The 16,318-nt window shown below is 39.4% G+C and overlaps 1 protein-coding gene across 10 annotated transcripts in view; it reads left to right on the top strand.

Annotated features, from left to right (window-relative positions):
- Cd44 (CD44 molecule (IN blood group)) overlaps nucleotides 1-16,318 on the top strand; it is an 84,204-nt gene that overhangs the window by 48,695 nt on the left and 19,191 nt on the right. For 3 of the 10 annotated variants that reach the window (XM_005327405.5, XM_078046236.1, XM_078046237.1), the window contains exons 6-12: nucleotides 4,677-4,802; nucleotides 7,404-7,517; nucleotides 7,994-8,110; nucleotides 9,874-10,002; nucleotides 11,472-11,603; nucleotides 14,267-14,368; nucleotides 16,203-16,292. The exons of 1 other annotated variant lie outside the window; for it this stretch is intronic. In XM_005327405.5, coding sequence (XP_005327462.2) covers nucleotides 4,677-4,802; nucleotides 7,404-7,517; nucleotides 7,994-8,110; nucleotides 9,874-10,002; nucleotides 11,472-11,603; nucleotides 14,267-14,368; nucleotides 16,203-16,292 — 810 coding nt within the window. The remainder of the gene's footprint in view (nucleotides 1-4,676; nucleotides 4,803-7,403; nucleotides 7,518-7,993; nucleotides 8,111-9,873; nucleotides 10,003-11,471; nucleotides 11,604-14,266; nucleotides 14,369-16,202; nucleotides 16,293-16,318) is intronic. 6 more of the 10 variants (XM_078046235.1, XM_078046240.1, XM_078046239.1 and 3 more) reach the window with 5 other exon arrangements.

Here is a 16,318-nt window from a genome sequence, read left to right as displayed (position 1 = left end):
TATTTTCATAAAGTTAACTGAGGTGAGAACAGGGTGTCTATGGGCTTTCTAAGGGATGCTCAGGTTTACTGGGGACATAATAAGGGAAATTGGCTCCTATCTCTCTGCTTTCTGTTCCAAACTAATGTGTCCTTTACAGCATGGACCATGTTGTGCCTGTTATAGGAATTTGGCATGTATAACGCCAAAGTTTATAATGAGAAGGTATTCAGGCACCACTTGAAACAACGCACAAAATGTTGAGTGTTTATGTATAGGGTCACTTTTTTTTAAGGAAGAGTCCATAAGTTGTATCACATTTTCACAGGAATGTATGATTTGAAATATGTCTTAATAATCTCAGCTGGTTTATATATTTGTCTTGATGATTTCTACCTTTCTGTTTTTATGGAGAAACATTTTGGACTCAAGTCCAAGTTGAGAGTCCAGTGAGAGATTTTTAAATTACAAAATGCTACTGTTAAAGATTTTACTTTGACATTTTTGCCTCTTGTCTGGAAACACAGACTGAATTGAATCCAAAGTGACAGAAAGTGATGAGTGGATACTTGAGAAAGTTTGATCTGATTTCAATACTTGGAGCACACACCCTTCGTGATATTCTTGCTCAAGTATAAAGTGTGGTCTGAGTTTGATGTGTATGGGTAGAGCTTTGAAGTCCCAGTTGTCACAAGCTGGGTGTGTTGCTAGATAGATCCAAATGATACATGCAAGCATCTCCAAAGATACTCCAAAGGTGAATGAATGAAAGCAACTTTATGTCATGCTGCATTGAAGACCTTCTAGCATATTGCATGGTCCAGTCGCCCAGTCAAGAAAAAAACAAATCTCCTTCCATTGCAGCATTAAGCTGTGGCTTGATTTTTGCTCTGATCATTATTTTAGGAGGTTCAATTGGGAGATTGATACCCATACAAATTTGAATTTCTGATGTTGTTCTAAGATGTTGGGAGAAAGAAAGGCTGGAAAGATTAAAAAAAAACATACCTCAATATCTCCTCTTTAATCTTCATTCTATAAGAGATACAAATGTTTGATATAGAATGGAGAGTAAACTCTGACAGAGAGAATCTCACTCAACAATGTTTTCATAATCGATCCAGTTACCTCCACTGTGCACTCAAACAGCCGTGCATCAGCTCAGAAGAGAAGTAATTGGATATGGTCCTGGTTTGGTAATTCACAGCCTAAGACTCAGGATCTCACAACAACAGCAGCCACAGGTAAATCGCTATGTCTTTTGCTCATCGATAGTCTTGAATGCCAGGTCTTTTAATGATAAGAAAAAGAATATCCATTATCATGCCCAAGTATCCCACTGAGGGCCCCTCAGCATCACTAGTGAGAGCAGGATCTGCGGCTGTTTTCCTTGTCAAAGAAGCCAATAGCTCTGGGGATATGACAAGATCCCCTAAATACCTAATTTGTTCTTTTTATGGCATCATGTATGTAGAATCAAAATCATTTTTTCTTCAGAGGCTTTGATTATGCAATTCATTGAGAAAAATATCTTCTAGGAAAAAAGTCTATTGGAAATGCACACCTTTATTTCCTGCTGACCCAGTTATCACAGTTAGTAGTAAAAGAGGGAACCATGATTTACACTTGGAAAGGGCAGGCCCTGGACACTTGTTTGGATACTTCAAACCTTTACTGTAAGGTAGAAAATAATGTGGTTCTACATCAGAGTCTAGGTTGCCTACAGGTTCCTGGAGGTTTGCCTATGATTTCTAAATTCCTGCAAAGTATTTTAAAGTGGGAGCTTCAGGGAGAAAGGTTTTGTCTATAACAATGGCGGGGGTTTAGAAGCATATCTCCATTTATTAGCTTTTGCTGATGGAGAATATGATCATATTTCAAAATAAGCAGGCATCCTCTCCGCAAAAGGGAAGAAATAAAAATAGAAAGATGATACTTCACATTTGGTTTTGAGACAGAATAAACTATATCCTTTACTTCAATAAATAATCACATATGACAACAGTGCTATGTTATGTTATGGTTCTATGTCACACTGATTGGGACATGTTGGGGTCAGGTGGGAGAGATTGCAGCACACTGAAAGGCCTTTTTTAAATGTTTACAGTGTTGACCTTTGAATAAAAAAAAAAATAGTGTGAAGGAAAAGGTCTTCTTTGGCTGTGTTTTGGGATCATTCTGGGCTTTCTTGAAATCTGAAAAAAGAAATCTCACTCGTCTTTTGTATTTGGGATTTTAATGATGGTCTCAGCCTCTCTGCTTGAACTTGTTCTCAATTTTTTTGTCGCCTCTTATCCGATATTCTTCCGTTGCACGTCATGGTGGCAGAAATGTCAGTCTTTGGAAATTTTCAAGTCAAGATTCTTGCTTCTGGTTTTATCAGTGGGTCACTTTGTTTCTTTTCCTGTGTTGCTATACTATTTTCAACTCAAATTGGACTAAAAATGGACTGTTCTGCTTTGTAAAATAATAGTGTTGATATAAAATCCCAGGGGATTTGGAGTCTCCATGGAGAAAGTGGAAAGACATCTTCTTCAGTCTCCTACTTTACATGTTCTCTTTTCCTGTGTTTTGGATTCCTGGGATTATATCTGGCAGAAATATCATACCCTAAATTCTTGGAGAATGATATTGGTTAGCCAAGATAGAGTGTGTGGAAGATTAAGGGGTTAGGACTCTAAAGACCTGGGGTGTAGAATCATAAATGCTCAGATTTGGAGAGGATCTTAAATAGTCTGGTTCAATCAGCATTTCTAATCATTTAATTACTTACACAACTTTCCTGCCAAGTGATCTTCCTTATCATGGGGAACAAAGCTTCTCTTGAAGAAGTTTGATGTTGGATTGTTCAGATTATTCCATTAATCTAAAGGAAGCTGTAGCGTGGGTGTTGGAAGAACACCCATCTCCCTGAAATTCTTACCACTTGTCCTAGTTTGGCATCATGGCGGAGGAGACAAAATTTCCCTCCCCATTTCACATTGTAAACTTTTAGAATTCAGAGCTCTCATGCTGTTGCTAATTAGCTTTCTGACTTCACACAAGTCAGCAAATTTTTCCAGCACTTTTATTTTTCATCTTTAAGATGAAGAGCTTGAGCCAGATTACATTCAAGGTCCTTCCATTTCTGACATTCTATGAATTCTAGTCTGGGCCTCGGAAAGAAATGGAATTTCTTGGCCTTTTCCCTTTTTTTCCCACCTTTCCATCTATTGAGAATAGATGATTCTCTTGAGTAGGGAAAAAAAATAGTGAAAGCATACACAATGCTATTTCTTAGGAACTCACAATTCACTTTTCAACAATCCGTTCAGTCATGGTTACCACAGCTTTGATGAGCACTAGTGCTACTGCTCCTGAAACAGCAACCAAGAAGCAAGAGGCCCAGGACTGGCTTTCATGGTTGTTTCAACCATCAGAGTCCAGGAATCATCTTCTTATGACAACAACGTCTGGTAATGAGTTATGGTTATCTTATACATTTTCTTGACCATCTTTAATGATTTTCATTGCCATATGGGATATAATGTTCAAGTCTAAAGTCCATTCTGGTCACACAAATATTTGTGATGATTTTGGAAGGACTATGAGTTCTGAGATCATTATCTTTGATTACATGGAACTAATATGCAGTTTTCTTCTTTCTTCTCTGTGGGGTTTCTAACTCCTAGGAGGAGGATAGTAGAGAAGCTATGAACAGGGGCAGGTTTGCCTTGAGGATAGAACAAAATTATAACTTTGAAAGAATGCTTATGCCTACTCCAAAATTACTGAAGTCATAAAAAGCTTGTAACATTTTTATGAGAAAATGAAATAACCTAGCTGAGATAGGAAAATATAGAAAACCTCCATCAGTTGCATTATTGGGATAGACACTAATGGTATGCAAAGCAAATGCTCATTTCATAAGACAGCCTGAGCCTCATTCAGAATGCAGAAAACTTCTTTTTAGTAAAAAAGAGGTCTTCTGCAGTAACCACCGAGAAGCTGAAAGTTTCCATCTCCTTTTCTATGATTGATTCCAAAAGAAAAGAAGGAAAAGTTCTAAGAATTTAGACTGGAGTCCACTTTCATCGTCTCTTCTGGTTGGCTAATAAAATGCCAGACATTATTTGTCTGTTAATTGACTTTTTTTTACCCTCTCTGTCTGCCAAAGTACTGTTGGGAATTACAGCATTACTTCCATTTGCATTTCGAGAGATACCATAATCTGATGCTAAAGATTTTTTAAAAATAAATTAGAAAATTATGAATGCCACTGTACCATTTTAGAAATGATTGACATGATTTCAAAGTTTTTCTGAAGGTGTCTTGATAAAGCAAATAGGCATATGTGAAACCTTTCCACTCTTTTCTTGGAACTCCAGCTTTTAAAGAATGTGAATAATGAGTTATTAAGAACTGCATCTGAAAGCACAGGGGAGTTTTAACTATCTTTTCGATGTTTTTAGTTTGCTGTGTTCTGTTTTTACTTCTTTGGTGGAGCGGTGTCCATATTTATTCTTCCTTAAAGTGAAGTTTCATAGCCATTGCTTTGAGATCTATAGATTAGATTCAGATGCAAGTCCGCAAGAACCCTCTCCCTTTCCTCTTGAAATCTTGGGAAATCCATTCCACCTGCTGTGCCTGACTTTCTTCCTCTATGGAATGGGTTACTTGGCATCCAGCTCTACCACTAACGCAAGTCACCATAACAGGTATGGATTCAAATGCCATCTCAACAGGCTGGGAGCCAAATGAAGAGAACGAAGATGAAAGAGACAAACACGTCAGTTTTTCTGGATCAGGCATTGATGATGATGAAGACTTTGTCTCCAGCACCAGTAAGAATGATCAATTCCAGTAGAACCACTTTTGCATGTTTTACTAATTAACCTGAGTGACACCTGATAGTATTTCTCTTGGAAAAGAGTCAATGTGAAAAATGGGTGGACTTATGATGATCCCTTAGTTATATCCCCATATGATTGTGGAGGAAGAAATAAGATAACGATTTCTTTCTTTTTTAATGACAACCTAAACATATTTGGAGAAGTGAACCAAATGCCTTAGGTTCTTCCTATTTTTTTTTTATCGGTGAGATTGACTACTATAGATTCTCTTTGAGTTATCAAGGTTTGTCAGAGAATGACATGTGAAAACTTCACAACAAATGCTCACTGTATACCTGCTCTGCTGGGTGCTGGGAGCACACGGATGAAAAAAGCCCTTGCTTTTGAAGAGTGATTAAGAGAGTATTAATTCAAAATTGCCAATGTCCCTGAATTGAAGGCTTTTAGAAGGGCCTAGAAAGGCTTAAAACAGGGGAGTGAGAACTCAAGAGTTGTCTTAATCAAAACCTGGTTGAAGTCAAAGGAACAAACCCAGAATTTTAGCAAACATGTAATTAAAAGACATTGAAAAGAAGGGCAAATATTAGCTCACTTAAACAAGGCAGTGCTAGTTATTAAAAGCAAATAGTGAAACTGCTTAAATAGTATACAAATTTGTGACCATTATAAAACTTTTTGAGAACTAAGACATGAAAATTGAGTTGAAAAAAATATTCTTTTAAAATTAAAATATACCAAGTTTGGTCAAATATTCTGCCAGATGACTGAGTTTCTCACATGAATCTGTAATGACCTATGGTTTTGCTGGACAGAATGAGAATCTTGAAAGTAACTCCATCACAGCTTTGCTTTTCCTTAGAGATAAGGCTCTTGGGGTGTTACCTGAGCTCTCCCAGGTCACTGAATTTCTGTCTGTCCTGTTGAAACTTGAGAGTTTCATCCCCAAATGAATAGCACCCAGGGAGGAGGGGATCTAAAAGAATAGCCCAGATTTTGAAAGCACCTGAGCATATGGCAGTGGTACAACAAATACTCAAAATGAACTCCATTCTTTATTTTACAGCTTTAAAATATATATTCCTTAGACTGGACATCTCTGCAGAGCTTAGTCTATACTATTTTTTAAAAAAAATTTTTTTAAATGTTTTTTGTAGTTGTAGATGGATACAATACCTTTATTTAATTTATTTATCTTTATGTGGTGCTGAGGATCGAACCCAGGGCCTCACACATGCTAAGCAAGCGCTCTACCACTGAGCTACAACCCCAGCCCTTCTATGCTCTTTTTAATACCTTCAGAAAGAAAACCAAATAACCCAAATCACTGGAGTTTATGAGTACACTGTCTCCTGGGTTCAGGATGTGGCCCAGTCTTGGGTAGGTCCATCTGTAAAAGAGATGGTTTTGATACTTGGGAAACCAAAATCCCTTGGATGGTGACCCCAAAAGATCAACCTGCAAATAAACTGTATGATCAGGCTCCAGGGGAAACTTCCTTCACTATTTCTTCATCTCTAGAGCATATTTTTCAATTTCCATTCACTTTTTTGCTGAGTGTCTATGCCTGTGATTCAACAGGATACCCTTTTCCTTTTGGAGGGGAAGGATAGCTACCATTTTTCATGCCTATTGAGAATGTGTTTCATGATTCTAGACATTATTCTCTTGTGAAATAGTTTTGTGTTATTTGGGTATCAAAATAAGCTTTGAAAGAAGATGGATTTGCAAATAGCCTTTTCATAAAAGACATTCTAATTTTGTCGTGATCCTTCTGTTAGATGTTTATGCTATTCTAACCCAAATATTTGTGTATGACAATATCAGGGAACTGTTATATGGATATATACCTCTTTTTTTTTCAACGCACTTTTCTGATGGTGATGGGTTGCTTCTGGACTTTTTCTATTGACTGTAATGCATCTTGTTTTTCTTTCATTGGCTATGAATGGCTTGCTCATATTATAGTTTGTATTTGATTCGAATTACCATGGGTGTCTGAGAAACATTCAGAGTTATGAAGCTAAACCATATTGCTATTCCAGGTAGATGTTCTTTCTCAGAACCATCTACAGAAAAGCTCTGGCTGCTCAGAGTATTTGTTTCTCCAGCAAGATTACTAACAAAATAGTGATCATTGTGGTATAATTTTCAGTCACCTGCCTCTTCCGTCTGAGGTAGCAAAAATGCCAGCGATACCAATTCTTTGGCCTTTCAAGTGCAGAGGGCCACCTACCAATCTGCATGGATGGGCAAAGCTCTGTCATCTCTGGTGATCCTCGGTGGAGGGCTGGTGTATTCAAAGCTGTTCTTCCTGCTACCACAGTTTCTTTGGCTGCTTTCTCCAAGAAGATCTCATGTTCTGAACCCCAACGTATTCTGTGACAGAATGCAAAGGACATTGAGATGCTTCACAATATGGTGGATCAAGCTGAAGGCTCTCTCCGCTTTCTCTCTCCGTTCCCATGCAACCATCTATACAACCTGGTATAGATGCCTCATTGCATAGACTACAGAAGGAGTAAATGTGCAGTACGATTTGTGAAGGCTCAAGAAATAACATTTCCCTAATCGCTTCAATCATCGTTATCACAGTTTCAACCACTCCACGGGTTTCTGACCACACAGAACAGAACCAGGACTGGAACCAATGGAGGCCAAGCCATTCAAACCCAGAAGCACCACTTGAGACAACCACAAGAATAACTGGTAATGGGTTATATGTAATTAACGAAAGATATTTTTCCTTCAAAGTCTATGATGCTGCAATTGTCAACCCTTAGGATACAGTGGAAAATTTAGTTACTGTTGCATCACAAATTCTCAGTGAACTTTCATAAGGATGCTCAATTCCATTTAGGAGTCAGCTATCAGTCATACCATCTGGGCACAAGGTATTTTTTGTGGCCTTATTATAAAATGAATACATTTGAATGGTTTATGGCACCATCTCTGACAAAGTGCTTATGGTGGAATACCAAGTAATCGTGAAGAAATTTCATGCCCATTCATTTTTTTCTTGGGACATATTAGTGAAATCATTCAAATTTATGAGAGTGGATGCTCAGAAGTAGTGTTCAGACATAACACCTTTAGATAGCATGTACATAAATGGAAGAAGAAAACCAATAAAAGTTGATTGATTAAAAAAAAAAATCACAGCATGTGTAACCTCACCATAACAGATGTAGACAGAAATGGCCCCAGTGTTCATGGAGAAAACCAGACCCAGGAACCACAGCCTCCTCTCATTCACCATGAGCCTCAGGATGAAGAGGAGGCCCCACGTTCAACAAGCACAAGTAAGGATGGCGGTCGGCAGCTCTGGTTACGGGAGTGAGTAAAGACATTCCGGGGGCTAGGGAAGACATTTTTTAGACATTGGCCATACTCTGTGTCTCTGAACAGTCATAATCTCTGCGGAGGCTGAAAAGGGGCCAAATCTGCACACAATTTTTAGAAACTGGAAGAAAAATGCTCACTTGTCAGGTTGCACGAAAGGCCAAAATGTTTATCTGAGATAAATTCTATATTTGAGATAGAATTTTGTGCTAAAGATTCCCAGAGGTCCCACGTGGGTGATTTGTGTGGGTTTATGGGAATGTATGGTGAAGAGTGCGTTCTTTGAGTGCTTGGTGGAGGATCTGGAAGGAGAGTTTGACAAACAGAAGGATCTTTGGAATACTTCTCGTCTGTGAGGATGTATGATAAACCCACTTTCTGTTTCGTGTTCTCTTCCTCTGTTATAAAATGGCATCCCTTGAACTCTTGGAGAAAAGTCAGTAATATACATGGTCTGCATTTGAATTCTACAACTGCTCTTTTTCTGTTTCCAAACCCAGGGGAACTTGGGGGACGCTTTGATACTCTCACTGTCATTTCTCCTTATGCACAAACACCTCAGAATTTTTAAATGAATCTCCAGTCTCACCGCTTGGCTACCAAAGTAGGATGAAAACAAAAAGAGAAAAAGTAAAAAAGTATGTTCTCTTCTTTCAGATTTGTAACTCTGAGAGATGCCTACCTTATTTGGAATAAAGTAAGCTTTTTTTTTTTTTTTTTTTTTTTTTTTTTTAGATAACAGTTTGTAGCATTTTTGAAACTGTGGTTCAACTACCACTCTCACAACCTTGAATACCCCTGTAGGGGACAGGTAATAAACAGTGACTTAGAAGCTAAAGGAGCTTTTGGGAATCACTCATCTGAGGGATCCCAAAGAACAAAGAAAAAATTAGGACACAGTTCAATAAGTCCTACACATTGTACTGAACATGTCCAACAGGCTCTCATGTGATTTCTTAGCCTAATATAATTGATATAGACATAATGGTTGTGAGCTGGGTTAACAAAGAAGAGTTCTAATAGGAAAAGGAAGAGAGAGGAAGTCTATAGTCCCCTTTGGGTTCTAGTAGTGTATCTTAGAAGTTATTCTAAACGTTTTGTACTGAAGCAGAACGCGTCCTAAGAGACCTGGAATTAATGAGCCTAATGTCAGAAGGTAGTGGTTTGGGAACACTGCCATAGGGTCGTAACCATGTTATAGGTCGGTATTGTAATGCCCTAGACATTGTAACAGCTTTCACGATGGGTAAAGCCATTGCTGGTACATTTTTGTTGAGTATGCTATAGGGAATGTGACCCATGTGCGTTGTCCAACTATACTCATGTCATAAGTTGTTATACAGTCTATTTCTTCCTCCAAAGTCAGCAAAGAGTTTATTCTTTGAACAGTTCTCTTAGACAGGATATGTGAGGCCACTCACCACAGTAAGATAAGAATAGTCCTGGAAACTCATAGGCTATGGCCTGACCTTAACTTTGCACCAATCCAGCCACATGATTTTGAACCAATTAAAATTTCTTTGGATCCTAGTTTTCTCAGCTGAAGAATTAAAGGATGGGGCCATTTCATTTCTAATAATCCTTTCTGAATATTAGTGGTGTATCTCCTAGTTGTCTCCCTTTTCTACTGTCTCTCCTCATGAGTCTGTGCCCTTAAAGTATTTAAGAGCTATTGATGAGGAAATGGGACCACGATGGCTCACACTTGACATTCTTCTCACAGCCTGGGAAACTTCTAGTAGTACAACAGAAGAAACAGCCACGCAGCGAGAGCAGTGGTTTGGGAATGGATGGCACGGGGGATATCACCAAACACCAAGAGGAGAATCTCATTCAACAGCGGGGACAACTGGTAATGGCTGGTTTAATAAGCAGACTTGAGTGGGAACTTCCTTTTGAATTAAATACTGAGCACTGAGGACACGGGACAAAAGAATAATGAAGGAAAGGTCCTGTTGGGTTTCTGAAAAAAGTCATGTTGTGGTGAACACAGAGGCAAACCCTAAAGGCTCCTAAAAATCACCTGAACGGGAATAGCTACAAGCACACAAAGGAAACACAGGGAATATGCCCTCGAGAATGTCACTTTCAGATCTAGCTTTGGGCCTCCCTTAGTGAGATTATAACAGAGACTCTAAGCTTATAAAATGCTTCCTTTTGTAAAGAAATCTACTATCTAATGTGGGCCCATCTTTATAATATGGTCATGCGAAATACTAGGCTTCGGAGAAAGAACGTTGTTAGAACCCTAGAGTAGAAAGAAGCAGAACCCGATATTATGAGAAAAATGACACCTAGCTGACATCTTTTGGGCTTTTGTGCATATCTGTTTGGTGATTTCTCCTTGAGTGTACAACTGCTTTCCTCATATGTATCACCAAGTCACCCCTTCTATTCTTGAATCATGGGACTGTAGAAATTGGACTCAAGTCATAGCATTCTCTCTAAGTGATGCCAAATCACTTAGTTCTGCAAGCTCTTGTGCATGATTCTTTTTGTCTGTGTGACTGAAGTACTGAGATACACCCTGCTTTGTAAAGAATGTGAATTTCACATTCTTACTTGCTACCAGTGGGAAAGAGTCCCATGTTTCCGTTTGCAATATAGAATAGAATGCAGAATATCTTTCCGGTGCATGGCAACTTTTGAATGAATTCCTAGTAGAGCAAGGGATTCAGTGACTGGCTATGTGGTTATGGTTGTTGCTGGGGAGATACTGTTGTGAGCTTTTTTTTAAATCTATCCTTCTCCATAGGTGAAGAATGAGGCAGAGGCATAAGGCACATTTTTATATGTCATTTGTGCCATGAGTCCCATTGTTAAGAGGTTATGTTTCCAATGGATTCCATTCATGCTTTGGTGATGAATGGTATTGACTTTCATGTTTAGCCCGTGGCAATCTGTTATCTATCTGATTCCTTCTCTAGATCACTAACTATCTTTTGTGTATTTCACTGGAATGTGGTTTTCCTCTGCATGACATCATGCACTCGGGTGCTTGTACTTTCCCCTTAAGGGGATTGACACGGCACGGATCAAGAGCTGTTTCTTCATCTTCCCTTGATGCCTATAACTCATCCTGCATCCACTGCAGAAATTGTTAATGCTTTGTGGCCTCTAGTTCACATGCCAGTTGCCAAGAAAATGAGCGTGAATGAACCCAAACCTGCTAAAACATTCTGTATATGAAATCTCTTTGCCCTGTGTACTAGAAAGAGAGTTGTAATGTTTGGTCTAGAGAATCTTTTGAAAAAATATCAGTGTTTCCCTGGACAAATGACAATTAACACTTTGACAATTGCTTGAACTGCATGGTCATAGAAGCTTCAGTCCACGACGGCCATCCAGATCAAAGAATGACAACACAGCGTCAAGAGGACTATTTCTGGACTGATTACTTTGACCCAATCTCACATCCAATGGGACGAGGTCATCAGACAGAAAGAACCATGGGTAATAGCCTCTGAACATTTGAAATTTATATATATATATATGTAACAGCAGAATGCATTACAATTCTTATTTCACATATAGAGCACAATTTTTCGTATCTCTGGTTGTATACATAGTATATTCACACCAATTCGTGTCTTCAAACCTGTACTTTGGATAATAATGATCGTCACATTTCACCATCATTAATGAATATATTATGTTTTTAAAATCATGCAGTTATTTCTCTTAGCAATGTGTCCTGGGTTTTAGGCCAATCTACTTTCCCTGGGAACTTGAAATTTCTTCAGAACTCAGTTTTCTTGGTAGGAGAAATAGACACATTCATCTGAATATGAAGTCCTGACATTAGAATAAATAATTTTGCAAGAGCATTAAAGGATTATTGTTAATATATTGTGAAAGTGGAAGTCTTCTCCCATGTGGAGGGGTTAGTCCCAAGATTGCTCTTCCATTTACTGTTTTTTTTTTTAAGTTTTAGTTGTAGTTGGATACAATACTTTTATTTATTTATTTATTTAAAATAGTGGTGCTGAGGATCGAACCCAGGGCCCCGCATGTGCTAGGCGAGCGCTCTACCACTGAGCCACAATCCCAGCCCTCTTCCATTTACTTCTAACCCAAGGGTTTCAAAAGAACAAGGTTATGGAGTCAGTGACTATTTCCATTGCAGTCTAAGAAATAACTTGTCTTTGGCAGAAAAATCAGAGAGGTTAAAGAGTTGATGAGCAGTTATACCAAAAAAGTGACTAAAAGGCTCAGAAAACTTGATTATTCTTGTCACATTTAGAGATAATAAGGTATTTAGTGATTTGGAATTTAGACTCTTCTTGGCTTTCAGTGAATGTTCATGAATTTAATGGGTGAACAACTTTTAAATGAGATGGGATTCCTGACTTCTTAAATACCCTTCTTTCTTATTTACCTATGAGCTATTCAAAAAGAGAGAGAAAAAGACAGTAGTTATCGTTCTGCAAGATTAGAATATTGTGAACTGATCCTATCAACTTGTATGCTTAAAAGGAATTTCTCTTCATCATAACAGGTGACAGTTTGCTTGGGAGAAACTTCGAGAATTGTTAGTATGTAGTGCTCCTCTTTTATCAGTGGTAAATAAGTTGAATAATCCATAGCCCATGCTCTTTAAGAAACAAAATGAGCTGGCAAAAGAAAGCATTTAGCATCAAAATAGACCTAACAATGTGAAGCAGAAAGAGATGTGAAATCACTATTGCCAACAGTAATTGCTCAATAAATTCAGAGCATCCCACACCCTCCAGAGAGCTTTAGAGGAAGATGGACTGGATCTGTTTGGGGGGGAAATGGGGAAAAAAAAAACTTGGGTAGTTAGAGAAAGGAAGTAAAAGATTTTCTTTTTAACAAAAGGAGATTCACATAAGGAAGGCCACAAAGGAAGAAAAGGAGAGAAATAACCATGTCAGATTGGTGGATCCCTTGTCATAGGGAAGAAGCGTTGAGTGGCTAGGTTGGGGCCATTGCGCTGAGTTCCTGTAGTGCCTCACGCAGCCTCTGCACACATTTTAGTGCAGCATGGCTCCTGGGGGCTCTGGTGACATCCAGTAGAAAACAAAGGCAGTAAAAGATCATCAGAATCAAACTGAAGGGTCTTCAAACTGAGGCAGAGACAGGGATCCCATTACATGGTGAGCAGGTAAGGACAATACCGCTGGCTTCAACTGAGCCTACTCCCTCTTGAAGGAGTCTATGAGTAAAAAGGAAAATGAACAAGAATTTCTACTAGGAATTTTAATTTGAGTTAGTTGGCCTTTCCTCTTCTTTGAAATCTGAGATAGTAGAGTCGGCCATACATTCCTGTCCTGCAAAGATCTGGATGATCTTCGCTTTTCGATTGCGAAGACTTCCGTGCAGATGCGGTGCCCAGTATTTCAGCACTCCCCTCTGGAGCCATTTGGAACTGATTACATTTCCCCAGAGGCAATAGTGTGGGTGGATTGACTCAACCTTTGGCCGCTGTTTCCCTCAGGATTTGTTTTTTCAGCAGAATAGACCTGTGATAACTATTAAAAATAGGATCTCAAATACTTTGGTGCTAAGTTTCTGCACCACTCATCACTAGAGAGAGTCAACTTCAAAGATACCTCGTATTTGTTCTTCCTGGGGAGGGACTCGGTGACATACACTGCTTCTTGTTTCTTGTCCCTGCTACTTCCTGTGGCCTCTGCCTAGGTAGTATTGTGTAATGATTGTTTTTTTTTTTTCCAGTTTTATTTACATGTTCACTTTGTGAAACAAGAAAGGACTCAATGAGGGAAGAAGGGTGTTAAATAGTCATTTTGCCTACTAGGTGGGAGGTGATTGTGCGTGTCTAAGAAAGGCCATGGACACGGAATGGGACTAGCATGGGTTATGTTTCTGCCTCTGCAAAGCTTGGGAGTCCCATCCTGTGCTCATGTAGCATCTTTCTAGACTCAGCAAATACAAACCAAAATCATGATTTTGAGACCACTCTGCCCTCCAGGGAAAGCTGGTTACTTCTTGTGACATTCTGAGAAACAACAATCATCCCCACTCTGGAGCTCTGCAATCAGTTATGTGCTTTCTTTCCTCTGGCTACAGAACATAAATGACCCTTAGGCGGTGGTTTAGGACATAAAGCAATAACACTGATTTAATTCCTTCAGATGTGGACTCCAGTCATAGTACAACGCTTCAGCCTCCTGTCGATCCAAACACAGATTCGGTGGAAGACGTCAACGGGACAGGACCTATTTCAGTGACAACTCGTAAGGATGATGACACTCAGCCTTGTTTGTTGACCTCTCTTCCTGCTTCGGCTCTTTCCCATGTTGGTCAAGATGCAGTGTTTGGTGGAGGAATCGTGCGTTGTTTTTTTTTTTTTTTTTTTTTTTTGCTACGTGGCTCTGCTCAGCCCGGGGTGTCACGCTGTCTTCCTTATTTATATTTCTCGTGGGTCGTTGAAACCTGACATTACCTTCATTCTTGGTGCCTTCCAGATTCAATGTCTTTCTGCAGGGGGAGGGGAAAGGAAAGAAGGAAAAGAGGAAGAAAGAGCAAAAATAAGAAGGAAGGAGAGAAAGGGAGGAAGAAAGAACAAAGGAGAAAGGAAAGATCAGGAAGGAAGGAAGAAGATAAAAATGGATGTCCAAATGCATTCTAGGTACTCATATCAGGGACACCCAAGACCTCAGAGAGGACAGAGGTTTCTCTTGGTTTTAACTGACCACCTCCTTGGACTCCCAGCCTTGCTTCAGTAGAGGCAGACAGATTGCTTTCATGCTTGGAAAAGACATTTTTGGGAGCCAGATCGTCAGAGAGAGGAGGGGCAAGGCACATTGTGGACAATTGACAAGGGTGGCAGGGTCCCCGAAGACCTGGACAAAAGAAAGGAACATTTGCCAATGCCTCCCCCTTTTTTTTATCACTAAGCATTCGGTAGGAAGCAGCATTAAACTTCAAGTAGCCTTATTTTTCACCATATGTACAGGCAAATCCTAGAGATCAGGCTGAAGTCATTCATAATTTCTTGGCAGAATATGAAGGAAAGCCAGAATAGAGAGGGTCTCATTTTACTGCTTCCTACTCATAGTGGGGAGAGTCTTTTATATGAGCCCTTGAGGCCCAGCAAAAGATCAGCAAGCATGTGTTGATTGTCGGCCATATAAATAGCACAGTGTGAAGCATCAAAGGAGCTGTAAATAAGCCTATGAACTGGCTTCTGCCACTGAAGAGCTTGTATTTCCATTTTATGTTTCTTCTGGCTTTTGTTCTGATGTTGGGTTTGGGATTTGGTGGATGTCTGTCTCTTGGTAATGTTTATTTGGTGGTGGTCATGGCTGATGGGTGTGTTTTATGGAGTGCTTGCACCTGCAACTCAAAGGTCAGTACCTTTCCTAGAAGAATGCAAATGTAATGAATTCAAAACACTCAAAGTGATTTCAGTTATGGGCAACGGTTCAACCTCAGAACACCGAGGGTCCTGTGTTTGCCCAGGGAACCATTTCCTTGGTGCAGTGATGAGAATCCCTGTCCACAGACGAGATCAAAAATCCAATAATAGAATGAAATGGTATCTTTTACTTAATGGTTTTTAGAAGGGAGTTATGTATTTCCTTGTATAAATTTGATTTGAGTTACTGAAGCAGGTCATCCTAAATGGGATCCTTTCTCTTCTGTGGTTACAGGTATCCTACACAGTGTTATTTTTTTTTTCCTACAGTCCTGTTTGTTGACCCGAAATTAGATGCTTTTGACTACTCATAGGAACACTAAAGTTTAAATATTCCTTTTCCATGTCTCCGTGTTCTCTGGTTTTCTTGAGGGTCTGGGTGCCATGCTGTAGTGGGAACTGGGCTGATTCATGGTGGGTGGGGAGTTCTGGTTCAGGCTTCACCTTGGCACTTGACCTTGATGGGTTGTACCCAGAGACAAAGGGGAAGAAGGTAGGGACAAAATGGAATTCTTCTGCATATTTCTCCCTGTGGTGTGGCACATCTCGTTCTCCCCATGCACCTGTGCGTAGATCCTTCCTGTTAGCAGATCTCAGAGGACTTGTATTATGGTTCAAAATAACACTGGCTTCATCCCTCATTGAAACAGAGCACAGTCATTCCCAGAGCTTCTCTACGTCACATGGAGAACTGGAAGAAGATAAAGAGCAAACAACCGTTTCTACTATCACATCTGGCAGTAAGGATAATAAAGCTCAGTTGGCT

The sequence above is a fragment of the Ictidomys tridecemlineatus genome, chromosome 4 (genome assembly GCF_052094955.1).
Source record: "Ictidomys tridecemlineatus isolate mIctTri1 chromosome 4, mIctTri1.hap1, whole genome shotgun sequence".
NCBI classification, from domain to species: domain Eukaryota; kingdom Metazoa; phylum Chordata; class Mammalia; order Rodentia; family Sciuridae; genus Ictidomys; species Ictidomys tridecemlineatus.
Note: the sequence above shows the minus strand (reverse complement) of the source record. Positions and strands in the feature narration are given on the sequence as shown.